Raw genomic sequence first — 19,454 nt, 5'->3', positions numbered from 1 at the left:
TAATAAATATTCGTGGCATTGCGGTACTGCCAAGGAAACACGGAGATTGTGCTGACGTGTGTTTCTCCTTCCTTGGAGCTAAGACCTGCATGTGTTACTTCTCCCACCTGGATGTGGAAACTGGAGAGAAGTGGTTGCCAAAAGTCCAGTAGATCGTCCCTCATCGTTATGGAGGTCAATGCTTGGTTTGTAATCAGAGAGTAAAATGTTTCCTTCCTTTGGTTATCCAAATATGTTTTGGGATATGTAGACCATCTTCTGTGACTATAACTTTATTTCAGTGTCCAAACAGTCAAATTTAAGTAAGGTTAAATATTACTTTGAAATGAACTGTCATGTTGCATAAGTACTCTTTTCTTGTTGTTACATAAATTAATACTTTTCATTAAGGTCACAAATTTGTAAGGTGCCATTCTTCGATGGATTTTGTGCTTTAATATTATAACTACAATAATAATCTTATTTTGTTTACATGAACAATGTCTCTGACATTGTTGTGCAAGAGAAACTTTTCTGCAGAAATCTTATATTTTTCTTAAAATTAAGTGTGATATACAAAAGAGAACAAACAGGTAGTAAGAAACGTTATCTGGTAAGTAAAACCAAGTACCAGAACCGGACGCATTTGGGAAACCATCACAGAAGCTCAAAGTGGCAAGTACAATCTACAACTGATTCAGCAAGGATTTACAGGAAATTACATCAAAACAGATTAAAAACTTTCCTTAAACGAAATGTATGGTCTTTAAAACTAGATGGGTCAAAACGTAAATAACTTTAGGAATAGAAGGAATAAAAGACATAATTTTAAAATATCGGTTAAAGATGTGAAAGAAAACTAGAGGTCACATTTTGCATTGGTTCATACAAAGGGAGTAGAAATAAGTGTAATATCAGCATGAATGATTATATTCAGAGAATTAAGGCATGAAACGTTGGATATATTTGTAAAAGAGCTTGGACAAAAACGAGCCTGCAAAGCTTTTAAAAATTCTAAGACAATGGTTTTGTAAAAACAGCTCAGGGGTATCCGGAGTCCTCTGGCCAGCTTAGGCCCAAAATCAAGACTTTCTTCGGCACGATGAATTATAACACACTCCTAAAGACATGAAAACTCTACAAATTAGGGAAACACTTAAACTTTTAGACACACAAGGGGCAAGGCAAAATTTCCAGTTGCGAACAGCATGTATTTTGAAAAGCACTGATTATTCAAACGTCAAACAGACTAAAGTATTCTTAAAAACGGATCCCATCTGAGGGTTACAACAGCATTTTCACAAGACATTTTTAGTTTCGTAATCGACGTAAGGCCCGTGAAAAACAGATCAATGGCATTTTTCATGAAATGTAATTAAGGCATGTGTACTGATCAAGCAAGAAAACAAAACAAACCCTGAGAAATTAAATAGATAATGAGAAATCGTAGAAAACAGTCTTTAAGTTTCCACAAAATCATGAGAAAATTCTAAAGGGTGACTACAATACCTTCCTAGTGAAAGATACAAAAATGAGAAGAACAATTGGTGATTTCCCTGCACACAAATGGACTAAACAAACTGAGACTGGTAGATGCTGAAATTTCACTCTCAAAATCATGTCAACCCGTTTTAATTTCAAAATAAAAAAGAGACATGATGGTCATCCAACAAGAATATAGGTGAATTTTACATCATTCAATTCACAATATCGTTTCCACATCACAAGGACATTTTACATATTCAACTTCGCAGGGGAAAAGATATTGTCACAGACCATATCTAACTGAAGTGAAACAGAATTTAAAGCCCAAGAAAATTTAGAAAAGGATGTCAGTAATTCGTAATCGGATGCTAAAAAGATCAACCACCGCTGTCAGCAAGTGAACTCGATAAAATGCGAGCTTAAAAGTGGGCAAAACTCAAACGCTCATAAAAACTGTTTAAAAACAAATTCCTTTACAAATGGAGGAAAAAGTTGTTGGTGGAATGAAATAAGAAAATGTAACTGAAATATTCCTGGTAATTAGAAAAGAAACTTCAGAATTAGATAAACAATAAGACAATCAACTGCTTGAAATGGAAGATAATTATACGAGGACTTTTCATAAAACCTTAGAAACAAAACTAAATGGGTACTAGCCCGAATATCTCTGCTTCAAGAACAAAAATGGACGGTTAGCACGTAACAACAAAGAAAAAAAGTATAAAACTTTGTAAATATTAAAAAAAAATTAATATGCCTTGAGCCCACTGAAAGATTTACACCAAAATTTGTCTGAAAACCAATCCACAGAAGTTCTCTCACATTGTTGGTAAATTTTCCCTTAAAGAATACATAAGGTATCACACCTGATCTGACATGACGAGCGAGCTGTCCACTTGTAGGTCAGTAGCATTGACAGAGCGCAGGAAATCCACCAGCTGTTGTGAATCATTTGTCTCGAAGCCAAGGGCTGCTCCCAGTCTGAAGGCGTTCTGGCGGGCCAGCTCCAGAGAAGGTAAGAGTGCAATGAAATTGCCACTCTGGATGATAATTCTTGAGAAAAGGCCTGCACAGATATGACACACATCAAGGAAAACAAAGTGGTAGTATGTTTTATTGCAGCCCCAAAATGAATTTTCAGTAATAATTTTCGTGGTACACTATTCAATCAGCAAATAGTTATTACACATTTATGTATTCACTGCTTGAAATGCAACTGATTATGGCCACTAGTATCTTTTAAACTCTAGTGGTGAAGTCTATTCTTTGAGTATGGTACCCAAATTGTATTTACTCAGCAGGTCAACACCAAAAAAATAATTGACGTAGAGTAACAAAGTTTCGGGAATACAATTCTCTACGCAACATATTTGAGTATTAACATTTGCCAGACCATAGGTTAATGTAGGCGCGAAATAAGCCTATGGAAATGTGAAACGCTGGAAAATTAATAACGTGTAACCACCACAACGTTGAAAGCAAGCACGTAATCGGGCATGCATTGTATTGTACAGGTGCCGTATGTCAGTTTGTGAGATGGAGCTCCATGCTTGTTGCGCTTGATCGGTCAATACAGAGACGGTTAAGGCAGTTTGTGGATGATGCTGGAGTTGCCATCCAACGATGTCCCATGCGTGCTCGATTGGAGACAGATCTGGTGATCGAGCAGTCGAAGGCAACATGTCGATACCCTGTAGAACATGTTGGGTTACAACAGCTATATTTAGGCGAGCGATATTCTGTTGGAAAACACTCGCTGAAATACTGTTCATGAATGGCAGCGCAAGAGGTAGAACTAACAGACTGACGTACAAATTTGCAGTCAGGATGCGTGGGATAACTACGAGAGCGCTCTTGCTCTCATACGACATTGGAGCCGAGACCATAACTCCAAGTGTAGGTCCAGCATGCCTTGCACTCAGACAAGTTGGTTGCAGGCTCTGAAATGGCTCCCTTCTAACCAACACACTGCCATAACTGACGCTGAGGTAGAAAACACAAAAGACCTCCACCCTTGCCCTCGTATGAACTCTCGCTTGACACCATCGAAGTTGCAATTAGTGGTGGTTTGGGGTTAGTGGAACGCGTCTGAGTCGGATCTATCCTTGAAGTAACCGATTTTTAATAGTAAGTTTTGTCACTGTGGTGCTAACTGCTGCTCAAATTCCTGCTGCAGATTCATTACGATGCGCCAGAGCCCCACGACGAACACGATGGTCTTTCCTCTCGGTAGTGTCACTTGGCCGTCCGGTTCCGGACTTCTTGCGACCGTACAATTGCAGTGACCATCGCTGCCAGCATTCATGTACATTGACTACATTCCTGACAAGTTTTTCTGCAATATTGCACAAGCAAAATCCACCTTCTCGGAGAGCTATTACACGAGCTCCTTGATGTTGATATTGGTAGCTATTGTCGCCCTAAAGGCATTCTTGACTAACTTCAGCTCACCACATTGAATCTCAAAGGTAACTAACGCTCACCACCATTTCAGCGTGTTGTTGTTGTTGTCTTCAGTCCTGAGACTGGTTTGACGCAGCTCTCCATGCTACTCTATCCTGTGCAAGCTTCTTCATGTCCCAGTACTTACTGCAAGCTACATCCTTCTGAATCTGCTTAGTGTATTCATCTCTTGGTCTCCCTCTACGATTCTTACCCTCCACACTGTCCTCCAACGCTAAACTGGTGATCCAGTGATGCCTCAGAACATGTCCCACCAACCGGTCCCTTCTTCTGGTCAAGTTGTGCCACAAACTCCTGTTCTCCCCAATTCTATTCAATACCTCCTCATTAGTTATGTGATCTACCCATCTAATCTTCATCATTCTTCTGTAGCACCACATTTCAAAAGCTTCTATTCTCTTCTTGTCCAAACTATTTATCGTGCATGTTTCACTTCCATACATGGCTACACTCCATACAAATACTTTCAGAAACGACTTCCTGACACTTAAATCTATACTCGATGTTAACAAATTTCTCTTCTTCAGAAACGCTTTCCTTGCCATTGCCAGTCTACATTTTATATCCTCTACAGCAAACCTGATATGCATCCTCACAGTAGCGCCACTAATGCCATTCTTATGCAACTGGCCCGAAATTTGAATAGGCGTCATCTTTCAGATGTAGAAACACACCTACCAACTTTCATTTATGCCGCACAAATTCTTCTTGGTGTTGCGATTTTTTCCGTCAGTGTACATCATGCGCAAAATAATAAATTCGGTAACAGTTACAAGTCAATGTCTTGGATGACACGACAAGTAAGTTTATCTACAGAGAGAACTTAATTTATTATTAACAGGAACAAGAAACTAAATAGTTAATAGAATAAAAGGTGAGAAAGTCAAAGCGTTCAAATTTCTTAGAAAGATGTTAGAAGGAAATGTTTGAGAAAAGTAGCTGTACATGGAAGAACAGAATTTTTGGAATAACCTTGGATGCTTCCAGTAAAATGAACCTATCCAGACGTAGAATACATAACGCTGCGTTATAAATTAGACAAATTAAAAATATTGTTCAAAACTTTTTAAAAGAAAAGGTTAAATAAGAACAACAAAAATGCGCATTCGTGAGGTATATTAGGACACAGGTAAAAGAGAACGATAAGAGACACAAATTTCACCGTTTTGAGCTTTTGTGTAGATGTGCTTACAGTTATGTTTGAGCTGATCTCCAAGGAACTCAGGGAAAATTACTTACAATAAAATGGATTGTAAGCCCTAGTAAAGGTCGAAAAATTTAATTAATAAAAGATGAGGAAGGAACAGAAGTAGAAATGCTCAGAACGATAGTTTAAAGATATGATTCCAAGGAATAAACCAAAAGAGAGTAGAAACGATGTGGTCTGGAGACATGTTATAAACTAGGATTGACGTGTAATACCAAAATGAGTATGGAAAGTGAGAAGTTTTGTGTACAAGAAGCATTTCGGTGTGACGTGGTTTGTATCAAGTTCGGGTATATTTAGCCGCGAAGCTGACACTCTTGAAGCAAGCGGCCTATTTTTGACATGGTTAGTTCTATCAACTACACTAAAACTATAGAACAATGGATTGGTCAACATTTTTAAGAGTCAGTGGCAAACAGTGATCACCAACCTGTGGACAGTGGGGAGACGAGGTGGTAAGATACAGACCATCCACCGGCGCTCTGGCCCCACAGAGTGATGAGGTCAGGGTCGCCACCGAAGCTGGCGATGTTCTGCTTCGCCCAGGTGAGCGCCAGGTGCTGATCCTTGAGACCCGCATTTCCAGGGACGACCTCGTCACCTGTACTCAGAAAACCTGCGACAAAACCCATATTTCATCTTAAGACCTCGTTGCAACCAGAGACACGGAACTGCAGTTTCTGTAATGTTTCCATGAGACATCCAGTATAATTCAATTTTTAGGAAGTCTTTTCTACAGGTATTAGCCTGGAGTGTAGCTTTTTATGCAAGTGAAATGTTGATGATTAGCAGTTAGCACAAAATAGCAGTGTTTGTAAAGTGTAACTGTAGAAGAATGCTGAAGAGTAGATCGGATAACTAAGGGGACATGCTGAATCGAATTGCCAAAAAAAGAAATTTGTGGTACAATTTGACCGAGAGAATGAATTAATTGTTAGGGCACATTCTGAGGTATCAAACAAAGATCTGTTTGGAAATGGAAGGAAGTGTGGAGGTAAAAACTGTAGAGGTGGACCAAGGCTTCAATACATTGAACAGGTTCAAACAGATGTAGGCCGCGGCGCTGATGCAAAGATAAAGAGAGAGGATAGACTAGGAAGGAGAGTGGCGTCAAAAGTCTTCGGACTGAAGTTTACTACAACGACAACATGCTATGTACCAGTTATTGACATTGAGTATCAACATAGTAAAGTTGTTTTTATTGTGTAATTTTATGGCAAGCTATGCTTTCATGTTGATTTGTTTCACGTACTGGGAAATGTCAAGTTATACGGTCTGGAGTAGAAAATCTTAACGAGCAACGATGGAAAAAAGAATAGCAGCAAGTGATGCGCTAGTAGAGAACTTCGCCATGGGCAGCGGAAGTAGCCTGAGGGATTATTCTAACACGGACAGCGACAGTGGCATGGATGGTTCAAATGGCTCTGAGCACTACGGGACTCAACATCTGAGGTCACCAGTCCCCTAGACTTAGAAATGCTTAAACCTAACTAACCTAAGGACATCACACACACCCGTGCCCGAAGCAGGATTTGAACCTGCGCCTAGAATCGCTCGACCACAGCCGCCGGCCTGTGGCATGGAAACGGTGATAAGCGCATGCTTGAGTTAAAGTTCTAAGAATGAATTGGACGGAACTTGATAGTTTATGTGAAGTGCATTGCGAATGGAGGCGGAATCGCGCAATTCGATGATGTGGAGTGAATTGAGTACTAGCTGAACATCGTTACTGACAACAACGTTATCGTTACAAAGTATGAACTATGAAGTAAGCTGAGTCGTTGAGATGCATATTATGGTATGATACTCCCAGTGTCTTTATGTCAATAGAACTCGAATTCAGTAATTAATCATTCTTTTTTCTTTTACCTGAAATGGCAAAATTGTCTGTTTTCTACTCCCCCCCCCCCCCCCCCCCCATGAACCATGGACCTTGCCGTTGGTGGGGAGGCTTGCGTGCCTCAGCGATACAGATGGCCGTACCGTAGGTGCAACCGCAACAGAGGGGTATCTGTTGAGAGGCCAGACAAACATGTGGTTCTAGAAGAGGGGCAGCAGCCTTTTCAGTAGTTGCAGGGGCAACAGTCTGGATGATTGGCTGATCTGGCCTTGCAACATTAACCAAAACGGCCTTGCTGTGCTGGTACTGCGAACGGCTGAAAGCAAGGGGAAACTACAGCCGTAATTTTTCCCGAGGACATGCAGCTTTACTGCATGATTAAATGATGATGGCGTCCTCTTGGGTAAAATATTACGGAGGTAAAATAGTCCCCCTTTCGGATCTCCGGGCGGGGACTACTCAGGAGGACGTCGTTATCAGGAGAAAGAAAACTGGCGTTCTACGGATCGGAGCGTGGAATTTCAGATCCCTGAATCGGGCAGGTAGGTTAGAAAATTTAAAAAGGGAAATGGATAGGTTAAAGTTAGATATAGTGGGAATTAGTGAAGTTCGGTGGCAGGAGGAACAAGACTTTTGGTCAGGTGAATACAGGGTTATAAATACAAAATCAAATAGGGGTAATGCAGGAGTAGGTTTAATAATGAATAAAAAAATAGGAGTGCGGGTAAGCTACTACAAACAGCATAGTGAACGCATTATTGTGGCCAAGATAGATACGAAGCCCATGCCTACGACAGTTGTACAAGTTTATATGCCAACTAGCTCTGCAGATGATGAAGAAATTGATGAAATGTATGATGAGATAAAAGAAATTATTCAGGTAGTGAAGGGAGATGAAAATTTAATAGTCATGGGTGACTGGAATTCATCAGTAGGAAAAGGGAGAGAAGGAAACATAGTAGGTGATTATGGATTGGGGCTAAGAAATGAAAGAGGAAGCCGTCTGGTAGAATTTTGCACAGAGCATAACTTAATCATAGCTAATACTTGGTTCAAGAATCATAAAAGAAGGTTGTATACATGGAAGAATCCTGGAGATACTAAAAGGTATCAGATAGATTATATAATGGTAAGACAGAGATTTAGGAATCAGGTTTTAAATTGTAGGACATTTCCAGGGGCAGGTGTGGACTCTGACCACAATCTATTGGTTATGACCTGTAGGTTAAAACTGAAGAAACTGCAAAAATGTGGGAATTTTTGGACATGGGATCTGGATAAGCTGAAAGAACCAGAGATTGTACAGAGTTTCAAGGAGAGCATAAGGTAACAACTGAAAGGAATGGGGGAAAGAAACACAGTAGAAGAAGAATGGGTAGCTCTGAGGGATGAAGTAGTGAAGGCAGCGGAGGATAAAGTAGGTAAAAAGACGAGGGTTGCTAGAAATCCTTGGGTAACAGAAGAAATATTGAATTTAATTGATGGAAGGAGAAAATATAAAAATGCAGTAAATGAAGCAGGCAAAAATGAATACAAGCGTATCAAAAATGAGATCGACCAGTGCAAAATGGCTAAGCAGGGATGGCTAGCGGACAAATGTAAGGATGTAGAAGCTTATCTCACTAGGGGTAAGATAGATACTGTCTACAGGAAAATTAAAGAGACCTTTGGAGAGAAGAGAACCGCGTGTATGAATATCAAGAGCTCAAGTGGCAACCCAATTCTAAGCAAAGAAGGGAAGGCAGAAAGGTGGAAGGGCGATGTACTTGAGGACAATATTATGGAAATGGAAGAGGATGTAGATGAGGACGAAATGGGAGATAAGATACTGCGTGAAGAGTTTGGTAGAGCACTGAAAGACCTGAGTCGAAACAAGGCCCCCGGAGTAGACAACATTCCATTAGAACTACTGACGGCCTTTGGAGAGCCAGTCATGACAAAACTCTACCAGTTGGTGAGCAAGATGTATGAGACAGGCGAAATACCCTCAGACTTCAAGAAGAAAATAATAATTCCAATCCCAAAGAAAGCAGGTGCCGACAGATGTGAAAATTACCGAACTATCAGTTTAATAAGCCACAGCTGCAAAATACTAACTCGAATTCTTTACAGACGAATGGAAAAACTGGTAGATGAGGATCTCGGGGAGGATCAGTTTGGATTCCGTAGAAATGTTGGAACACTTGAGGCAATACTGACCTTACGACTTATCTTAGAAGAAAGATTAAGAAAAGGCAAACCTACGTTTCTAGCATTTGTGGACTTAGAGAAAGCTTTTGACAATGTTGACTGGAATACTCTCTTTCAAATTCTGAAGGTGGCAGGGGTAAAATACAGGGAGCGAAAGGCTAGTTACAATTTGTACAGAAACCAGATGGCAGTTAGTAGAGTCGAGGGACATGAAAGGGAGGCAGTGGCTGGGAAGGGAGTGCGACAGGGTTGTAGTCTCTCCCCGATGTTACTCAATCTGTACATTGCGTAAGCAGTGAAGGAAACAAAATAAAAATTCGGAGCAGGTATTAAAATCCATGGAGAAGAAATAAAAACTTTGAGGTTCGCCGATGACATTGTAATTCTGTCAGAGACGGCAAAGGATTTGGAAGAGCAGTTGAATGGAATGGACAGTGTTTTGAAAGGAGGATATAAGATGAACATCAACAAAAGCAAAACGCGGATAATGGAATGTAGTCAAATTAAATCGGGTGATGCTGCGGGATTTAGACTAGGAAATGAGACACTTAAAGTAGTAAAGGAGTTTTACTATTTAGGAAGTAAAATAACTGATGATGGTCGAAGTAGAGAGGATATAAAATGTAGACTGGCAATGTGGAGGAAAGCGGTTCTGAAGAAGAAAAATTTGTTAACATCGAATATAGATTTATGTATCAGGAAGTCGTTTCTGAAAGTATTTTTTTGGAGTGTAGCCATGTATGGAAGTGAAACATGGACGATAACTAGTTTAGACAAGAAGAGAATAGAAGCTTTCGAAATGTGCTGCTACAGAAGAATGCTGAAGATAAGGTGGATAGATCACGTAACTAATGAGGAGGTATTGAATAGGATTGGGGAGAAGAGAAGTTTGTGGCACAACTTGACTAGAAGAAGGGATCGGTTAGTAGGACATGTTTTGAGGCATCAAGGGATCACCAATTTAGTTTTGGAGGACAGCGTGGAGGGTAGAAATCGTAGAGGAGACCAAGAGATGAATACACTAAGCAGATTCAGAGGGATGTAGGTTGCAGTAGGTACTGGGAGATGAAGAAGCTAGCACAGGGTAGAGTAGCATGGAGAGTTGCATCAAACCAGTCTCAGGACTGAAGACAACAACAACAACAACAACTTTTTTTACAGTTAACTCGCACTTGGCCGTCTTTCCGGTCCAGCTACTGCTTTACATGTACGTGTTTTCATACCAGTCGTACGCATGACTACTTGTAAATTTTATGTCGCCATTTGCTGAGGGATGTGCTCATGCACATCAAATACCGCTTGCAAATGGCACAGTAACCAAAACTGGACAATAGCGGAAAATAAATAATAAATATAATTGATGGCGGCAAATGCCATTTCGTAATTTATGTACGATGTCACGTGTTTTACGATCCAACAGCTTCTCCTGATTGCTATTCTGATAATCGCTAAATAATGAAAGATCTTTTTTAGAACGAGCGAAATAATGCCCCTATCGAAGCACAAAAAAGGAGAATATAGTCCTGTATAAAAGACTTTGTATGAAAAGTGGGGTAGTACCTGCCTCAATCTATCTTCCTCAGCACCCTTCACAATATTCCCAAGAATTTTGGCAAGCTGACATATTCGTGCTCTTTTTAACATGCGACGCACGTCTCACTTCCATGAACTCTTCTAATTTGTAAGTCGCTCATATCCACAAGTCCATCACTGTAAGTCATTCACACCCATCCGCTTCCACTTCCTCATTCTCACTCACTCATTCAGCCCATCTCACTGTCACTATCTCCTTGTGTCTATCATTGTCTCCTGTGTCACAGCCACAGTCTTCTTCGTTCTGTCCTACTACTACTATCTCACAGGAATTGTCTTCCTCTTGCTCTCTCTTACTGCTGCTGTCTCACTCACCTCTCCTCACTGCTGCTACCTCTTGTGACTGTCACTATCTCTTCTTCGTAGTCATTCTCATTTGTTCTCACCCACTTCCACTTTCTCATTCTCTTTATTCATTCCCACTGGCATAGCCTCCTCCTCTCTTTTCCTTGCACTGATCTGCCACTGTGGCCCTCTTTCTCTCTCACTGCCATTATCTCCTTAGCTCTTCCTGTACCACAACCACTGTCTGCTATCTTCCAGTATTTATTGCTCTTCCGTTTCTTTCCCACTGCCAATATTTCTTTCTCTCTCAGCATCCAAAAGCGCGAATATGATCGAATGGCAAAATTTTTGGGAAAACTTTTGAAGATGCTGCGGAAGATAGAATGAGGCAGCTTGTGTCCCAGTTTTCTGTCAATCTCTGAAACAGGAGCATTTCGCTTTTTTGCGCTCTGACAAGAGCATTTATCCGCTGGTTCCCTTCTTTTCCTTGCCAAACCATGTCACACTCACACAGAATTTTACGTCCTTATTTAACGTGTACGAGAAGGGTAACTTTGGACCTCTGTATCCCGCAAACGGATAACGATATCAAGAAAATTTTCAAGGTTCTTCGAATATATGGTAAAAATCGTAAAAATTGAAACCATTTTTTGTGCGTAACCGTTTGGGAAACCGTGTCTCGGTTTTGGTACGAAATAAAGGCTAAAAACACGTTTTTGAGAGTTTTCGAAGGAACCGCCCATGAACTAATAAACATTATTGAACATAGGATGTTATCCCTTCTAGATAAATGTCTAGTGAACGTACAGTTAAAATTTGAACAATTTTCTGTGGTTATTTATTATCCAGATTTCTCATCGTAGCGGATTTTTCGTGCGTATTTGTCGTGTCATGTAAGGTAACTTCGTCAGCATCTAGGAGACGTGTAAAGGTATCAAGAAAATTTTCCACACTGCTCAAGAACGGTATCTGAGGAACGTATTGTAAAAGTGTCAGCCATTGCTGTTCATATCCGTCAAAGAACCCGCAGCAATGTTTAGGCACGAAGAAATGGTAAAAAACACCTTTATGGGTTTTATAAGGAACCACCCTTGAACTAATGGTGCCTCCGTAAGTCAATTAAGGCCCATCGTATACTTTATTAAACGCAAAAAGAACCAAACGATTTGCTCCATTTGCCTAAGCAAAAGGATGTGTGTAATATTCATACTCTGACCCTTTTCTAATACTATCCTTCTGTTGGGTTTGCAAATGATCCCTAGCCCATATCTTTCTATCAAAAATAGAACCTGAGATATCAACCCAGGAAGAATCCTGTTGTTATGTGCGGCGTTTTGGACCATCAGAATCAGTAATTTAAAATTAAAGAACAATTAAATATGTCACAAAGTATTAACGTGTAGTTGAAGTCTGTTTTATTTAAACGATGAAAATAATAAAGTTAATTTCATACATTAATTACTTAATACAATTCGTCTCTGTAAGCCTCAACTACTGAAATGAATAAAACTAGCTGTCTTTTGTTATACTTCATTGTAATGTGAGATGGTCTTGTTGTGTAATGCACTTATATAGTACTTGGGTTTGCTTAGCGTGCGGTATTTCGACCTTTTTGGGCATTTCAGGTGCTGGATAGACCTTTAGTTTACATAGAATTAGTAGAGAGTTAAACAGTGTCCGTGGTTTAAGGTCCCTGGTAAGTTTTATTGGAGAGTAACGCTGCTTGCATTGTCGCGGAAGCAGACAGTGCATCTTACAGCAACTTATTCTGTATAATTTAGCGTATATTTGGGCTATCGACCGTTATTATTTGTCTAAATAAGTCCTATTCAAATTCTAAGTTACATGATAAGGTTTAACACTTCTCTGTAATCATTATGGAACTTCAGACATTTTTGTTAGCTTTTCATTTTATTTCGTCCATTAGTGAATAGTTTAAGGATGTACTTTATGTAGTTTTTCTATAACACGATTCCTGCTACAGTAAGATTACTCAGCAACGCTGCCTTGTTCCAAACGCTCTTAGGAGGAAGAATCATGCGGTCACATTGGTGGTACTGATCAGTAAGTTAGAAGCACTACTTTTTTATATTTCTATTCCATACTTTCTTTGCTCTACGTGTTTTTCATTAGACATCAGCATGTTGCAAATTGTGATGGAGTATGGTTTAGTGAAATCAAAATTTATCAGCAGTGGCACTGATTTGTTTGTTTACAGCAAAACGTCAGTGACTAAATGGAATGAAGCTTCTTGAACAAAATCAAAAATTTCGAATGACTAAAGTATAAAATTAGTGTTTTGCAGATTTGGCTTCACAGTTCGATACAGCCAGTACTTTTATTTGTAGCTTGCAATTATTTAATTTCAGCTTCGTTAGTTATCATTCAAAACTATATCACCTATGCTGCTTAATATGTTGACTCATTTTTATATCTGGACAAGATAAGGACATTTACAGCTACAGCACTCTCACTGTCTTAATACTGTAAGCATTTTTAATCAAAGAGGCAATAGTGCCCCATTTGGCATTAGGTAATTTGTTTCACCATACAGCCACATGGGATGCTGCACGGTCTTAATTGTATTTCGTATCTAACCAGAATGTAAAACTTATCTGAACTTATCAAGCAGTATGCATAAATGTTTTTGATTGTTAATGTTATTTATAAGAACTATGTTGGAATTAGCTAACTGAAAAATGTAATTACGAATAAACGACACAACTATGCAGAAGACACATTTGAAAACTGGATAAGAGGCCTGTAACATAACTTTTGTCTCGACGACATTGGAGATTTGAAGTATGAGTGTTTGTGCAAGACACAAGCAACGTTTTAAACCCATCAAAATCGGTTGTAGCTAGGTGCAAGGAGAGCATATTGTTTTTCCACATTGTTCGAACTGTAATTAACGAGAATTGGTATGTCAGAATTAAATGAGAAAGTGTTCTGACAAGTGATGATATGATGGCTTATCCTGTTCTGGGTGGTGCAGTAAGGGAAAAAAATGGGTACATGTGGTGTGTCACGTCGTGCACGATATCTAGTACTCAACTGCTGAGTGATGTGCTTAACTGTGGCCTGTCTGTTATTTGGCAACGGAAATCTCAATCTTCCACTTCTTCTTCAGCTGATGGTCATTGCAATTGATTCTGGTAGTCGTTTTACTGGAATCGGTACGCTCAGTGACAGTTGATACGATGGCCCATCAAGTACAGAGTGCTGGAGCGTCTACACAGTCGATGAGTACCCGTGTGTTACCCCAGTGGTACAGTTGCAATGAAACCTAATGAGGCGTCATATCTGGAATAGATAATAAAGAGACTATGAAACAATTTTTCACTTCTCTATTGCCCACTCGAAATTCCTCTCATACTCTCCGTATGTATCTGTTTTTCGACAGTTAGTTCGAATACTGAAAAAGGGCAAAACAGTATCTCCTCAGAAAAGCTAGAATGACTCATAACTGATACAAAAATAGTGTCCGGTGTGTGACTAAGGTGTAGGTTTAGTTGTACTATCTGGTGAGCTAGTGTTGTTCTTGCAGATGTGTCAGAGCACCTTTGTAAAGTTAGTTTCAGTGGAGCAAAATAGTATTTCTTATGAATGATATATCAGGACGCACCCCTCCGGCATTGTACATTTTGGTTAATAAATCAAAGAAATTGGTTGGAAGCTCTCAGACAAACTCTCAGCGAAATCCTGCTACGTAGCACCCTTCTGGTCAGGATGTATTCACTGATTTCGTTGGGAAGGGTGTGATAAAACCATTGCACTCTTTCCTTGGGCAAGCTATCCATAACTGTTGTAACTGGTCCTTGGATACGGGCACTGGAACGTTGTTAATGTCCGAGGTGACTCTTCACATATGCTATCGTGGATAGTACACAAAGGACGTCAGCTTCTTGCCAACAGCTCATAGCGATACGTGCCATGTGTGACCGTGCATTGCCCTGTTGAAAATGGCGCCACAATACCGTTGCGTGAAATGTAGTACACAAGGACAAACAATGCCCGTGAAATACCGCGTCCTGAAATCATACGTGACGGCTCCCATACCACGACGCAGGAGCAACAACGCTTTGCCTCTCCAACGCACTGGAATAATGGGTCCCCTCGCCATGCCGCCGCCGATCTTGTCGAAGATCCTCATCTGGGGTACTGAAGAATCACGATTCACCGCGAAGGCAATGCAACACCATTCAGTTGCAGTCCATGCTCCCAGCACACAGCACCGGTCCAAACGTTTGCCTTTGTGGAGCTAACGGTAACCTACGCGAGGGACGGTAATGCCCTAGTCCGGTGCTGCTAATCTCCGACCACAGCTGCAGATTTGTTTGTTCTCAGATGGCAGACACAGATGCAAGGGGGTCTGATGTGATCGAACAGAACTTCGACGACGAGTATGCCTGCCCTCGCCACACATGGGCTCACTGTCAATATTTCACAAATCTGACCAAATGGAGACCCACATTGATGCCTCATTCATATTCTGTCAGGTGCTGACAACACTGTCTCACAGGAGTAAGCAGCATCTCCGTGTCCCTGGTGTTATCACTCAACTTCTGACGCTATTCACCGCCCTATACACTCCACCAGGCCTGGTAACAACACTAAATACGCCCAACACTAATGCACTCTGGTGGCCATTCTACCCATCACAGACTTGCATCTCCAATCCTTTACATACCTGCCCAAGGTGCATGTATGTGTGAAGCAGTGTATGTCTAGAGTTATCTGTTCAGACTGAAGTATTGCATAGGAAGAGACTATCTTGGATATGACAGGGACTGGAAGATACCAGAAATCAAAACGAGTAGCATACGCGCAGGGGAAGTAACTGAATAATGCACAACAGCGACCGTTGGTTGTTAATATGTCGGGCTCTGAAGTTAATTCCGCAGCACAATATTCTTCGGATTTAAAACAACAAATATATATCCTCTTCTAAAAGTACAGTTTTCTCCGCCTAAGATCCAAAATTTATATAACAGGAAAGAGGTATTCTACAGAGAACGCCATGTAAACCACCTTGTAGAAGAAAACTAGTCATCAAATTCTAAAGGGGTTAGACATCCGTCAGGGGTTACTTCATAAGTCTCCCAACTTCTTCTTCAGCCGACAGAGGTTACTCGTGATGATTACATTGCGTTATAACTGTTGTCGTATTGTGAAGGGTAATAAGAGAGAGACAACTCAAAGAGTTATTGCTTCTGTTGTCATCCGAAGAGGTGCCAAAGTAAGATTGATTTCTCGCAACGCAACCACAAGAAAAAATAGTCATCGACGAATGGATGGTATTGGCGTAGCCAAGCAACGTTTGGCTACACCGCCCAACGGGCCTTCTAGTTGCGGCCGAGCACGGTACCGCTCACCTCAGTCCGGGATCATCGACTAAGACAGCATCGTCTTCCAGTAGACCAGCTGCACGATCAGCGTATTGGGCAGAAAAGATTGTGAAAATTGTTGTTAAATGTACTCTCAGTGAGAGACTTCTGGTTTGTCTGTATCAGGTGATACGCCAGAGTAGATCTAGTAGATAGTGTCGGAAGTTCCATGCGGATTTTCGCGGATGATGCTGTACTATACAGAGAAGTTGCAGCATTAGAAAATTGTAGCGAAATGCAGGAAGATCTGCAGCGGATAGGCACTTGGTGCAGGGAGTGGCAACTGTCCCTTAACATAGACAAATGTAATGTATTGCGAATACATAGATAGAAGGATCCTTTATTGTATGATTACATGAAAGCGGAACAAACACTGGTAGCAGTTACTTCTGTAAAATATCTGGGAGTATGCGTGCGGAACGATTTGAAGTGGAATGATCATATAAAATTAATTGTTGGTAAGGCGGGTACCAGGATGAGATTCATTGGGAGAGTCCTTAGAAAATGTAGTCCATCAACAAAGGAGGTGGCTTACAAAACACTCGTTCGACCTATCCTTGAGTATTGCTCATCAGTGTGGGATCCGTACCAGATCGGGTTGACGAGGAGATAGAGAAGATCCAAAGAAGAGCGGCGCGTTTCGTCACAGGGTTATTTGGTAACCGTGATAGTGTTACGGAGCTGTTTAACAAACTCAAGTGGCAGACTCTGCAAGAGGGGCGCTCTGCATCGCGGTGTAGCTTGCTCGCCAGGTTTCGAGAGGGTGCGTTTCTGGATGAGGTATCGGATATATTGCTTCCCCCTACTTATAACTCCCGTGGAAATCACGAATGTAAAATTAGAGAGATTAGAGCGTGCACGGAGGCTTTCAGACAGTCGTTCTTCCCGCGAACCATACGCGACTGGAACAAGAAAGGGAGGTAATGACAGTGGCACGTAAAGTGCCCTCCGCCACACACCGTTGGGTGGCCTGCGGAGTGTAAATGTAGATGTAGATGTAGTAGATGTTCTAGTAAAGTGAACTAGTCTTTCAGTCATTGTATGCCCTCAGTTTCCTTCCAGAGCAAAGTAAACAACCAAACATTTTATCGATTAGTGTATTTTTGTCTCTAGTGCAACACTGTTGATAACATATTAACGTAGGTACACTGATGAGCCAAAATGTTATGACCACTACCCACCGGGAGGTTGTATGCTGCTGAGGGCGCCTGACACGCTAAGAGAAGTATATGAGCGTAGCAGAGACGAATGAGGTATCACTCTAACGACGATAAGTGGCGCAAATCCTGAAATCCGCCAACTGAAGCGACTTTAACATATATTGTTGTGGCTCAGGGCCTGGGAGCGAGCATCTCGGAAACGGCAAAGTTGTTCGTGTGTTACTGTCGTGAGAATCTATGGAAAACGGTTGAAGAACGCTGAAACCACGAGTAGGCGACAAGAAGTTGGACGTCCATACCTCATCACATTACACAGCGGTCGGAGCCTTGCCCGCACTCTAAAGCTAGATAGGCGGCGATCTGTGGGAGATGTGACGACAGAGAACAGTGCGCGCAAATGGCGTTCCACAGCAGAGGACCCCTACGTGTTCACCTGTTGACCCAACAACACCGTCGGTTATGATTACAGTGGGCACGGCATCATCGAGATTGGACCGCGTATCAATAGAATCGTGTCGCCTGGTCGGATGAATTCAGTTTATCGTTAAACCAGGTCGATGGTCGTGTCCAGATACGTCGTCATCCAGGCGAACGGCTGCTAGGAACATGCAGTGCGTCACGGACTCAGGCCGGCGGAAGCAGTATTATGTTATGGGGAACATTCGCCCGGGCTCCCATGGGGCTTGCTGTAAGAATCTAAGGCGCCATGATGGCTATGGACTACGTGAACCTTATTAGGGATGCTTGATGCCTCCCTCAACAGTGATGGCGTCTTCCAGCAGGATAACTGTCCACGTCACAAGGCTAGAGTCGTGCTGAAGTAGTTTGAGGCATGATAGTGAACTCACGTTTTGGTCTTGGCCATTAAATTCGGTTTATCTGAAACGGATGAAACTCAACTGGGACGCTATCGGGTGCCAGCTGCGCGCTCACAAACCAACTGCCCGTAAGTCACAAGAAGTGTGAGACCTATCAAGTACTTGTCGAATCCATCGCACGCGCTATCATTGCTGAATTGCGTTCCAAAAGTGGACCAACTCGCTTTTGAGTAATGGGTTATAATGTTTTGGTTCATTAGTGTAAATATTGTGCATCCTTTGGTGATAAAACCAACGGGTAAATTAGGTATAGTCATTTGCTACTAATGAATGTATCCATTATAATCATTTTCATTGTCACAACTACCTCCATCAACTGTTCTACGTTCGACGGAGACAGCAAGACTAATAAGAATTAATATTTTTTTAAAAAATTTGGAAATTATGGTACCAAACTGCAGAGGTCATCGGTCTCTAATCCCACACACTAACTTAAACCAACTTACGCTGTGGACAACACACACACCCATGACCGAGAGAGGACTCGAACCTACTACGTGGGGAGCCGCACAGACCTCCGGCTACGCCGCGCGGGAATTAATATTTTGATTCTGGTAGGTGCACAACTGCTACGCACCTAGGAGATTAGATTAGATTAGATTAGTTTTTCGTTCCATAGATCGGTGTTGAGGAGATCCTCGTGGATGTGGAACATGTCACTTTTTTTTTAAAGCTGAAATAACAATACTAATAGTATGAATATATACAATACATCATTTGTTTCTATTAAAAAATTCGTCAGTGGAGTAGAAGGAGTTGGACTCTAGTAAGTCTTTCAGGATCCTTTTAAACTAATCTTTATTTGTAGCTAAATTTTTTATGTTTGCTGGCAAATTATTGAAGATGAGTGTTCCTGAGTAGTGGACCCCTTTTTGAACTAAAGTAAGTGCTTTTAAGTCCTTGTGCAGATCATTTTTGTTCCTGGTATTGTATGTATGAACTGAACTGTTTGCTGGAAAAAGAGATATATTATTTAGGACAAATTTC

At 41.1% G+C, this 19,454-nt stretch overlaps 1 protein-coding gene across 1 annotated transcript in view; it reads right to left on the bottom strand.

Annotated features, from left to right (window-relative positions):
- The window catches only part of LOC126354067 (juvenile hormone esterase-like), a 113,332-nt gene that overhangs the window by 53,719 nt on the left and 40,159 nt on the right, over positions 1-19,454 (bottom strand). Inside the window, exons 4-5 of the mRNA XM_050003441.1 lie at positions 5,565-5,750; positions 2,331-2,530 (exon numbers count right to left, since the gene is read on the bottom strand). Coding sequence (XP_049859398.1) covers positions 2,331-2,530; positions 5,565-5,750 — 386 coding nt within the window. The remainder of the gene's footprint in view (positions 1-2,330; positions 2,531-5,564; positions 5,751-19,454) is intronic.

The sequence above is a fragment of the Schistocerca gregaria genome, chromosome 3, assembly GCF_023897955.1.
Source record: "Schistocerca gregaria isolate iqSchGreg1 chromosome 3, iqSchGreg1.2, whole genome shotgun sequence".
NCBI classification, from domain to species: Eukaryota; Metazoa; Arthropoda; class Insecta; order Orthoptera; family Acrididae; genus Schistocerca; species Schistocerca gregaria.
Note: the sequence above shows the minus strand (reverse complement) of the source record. Positions and strands in the feature narration are given on the sequence as shown.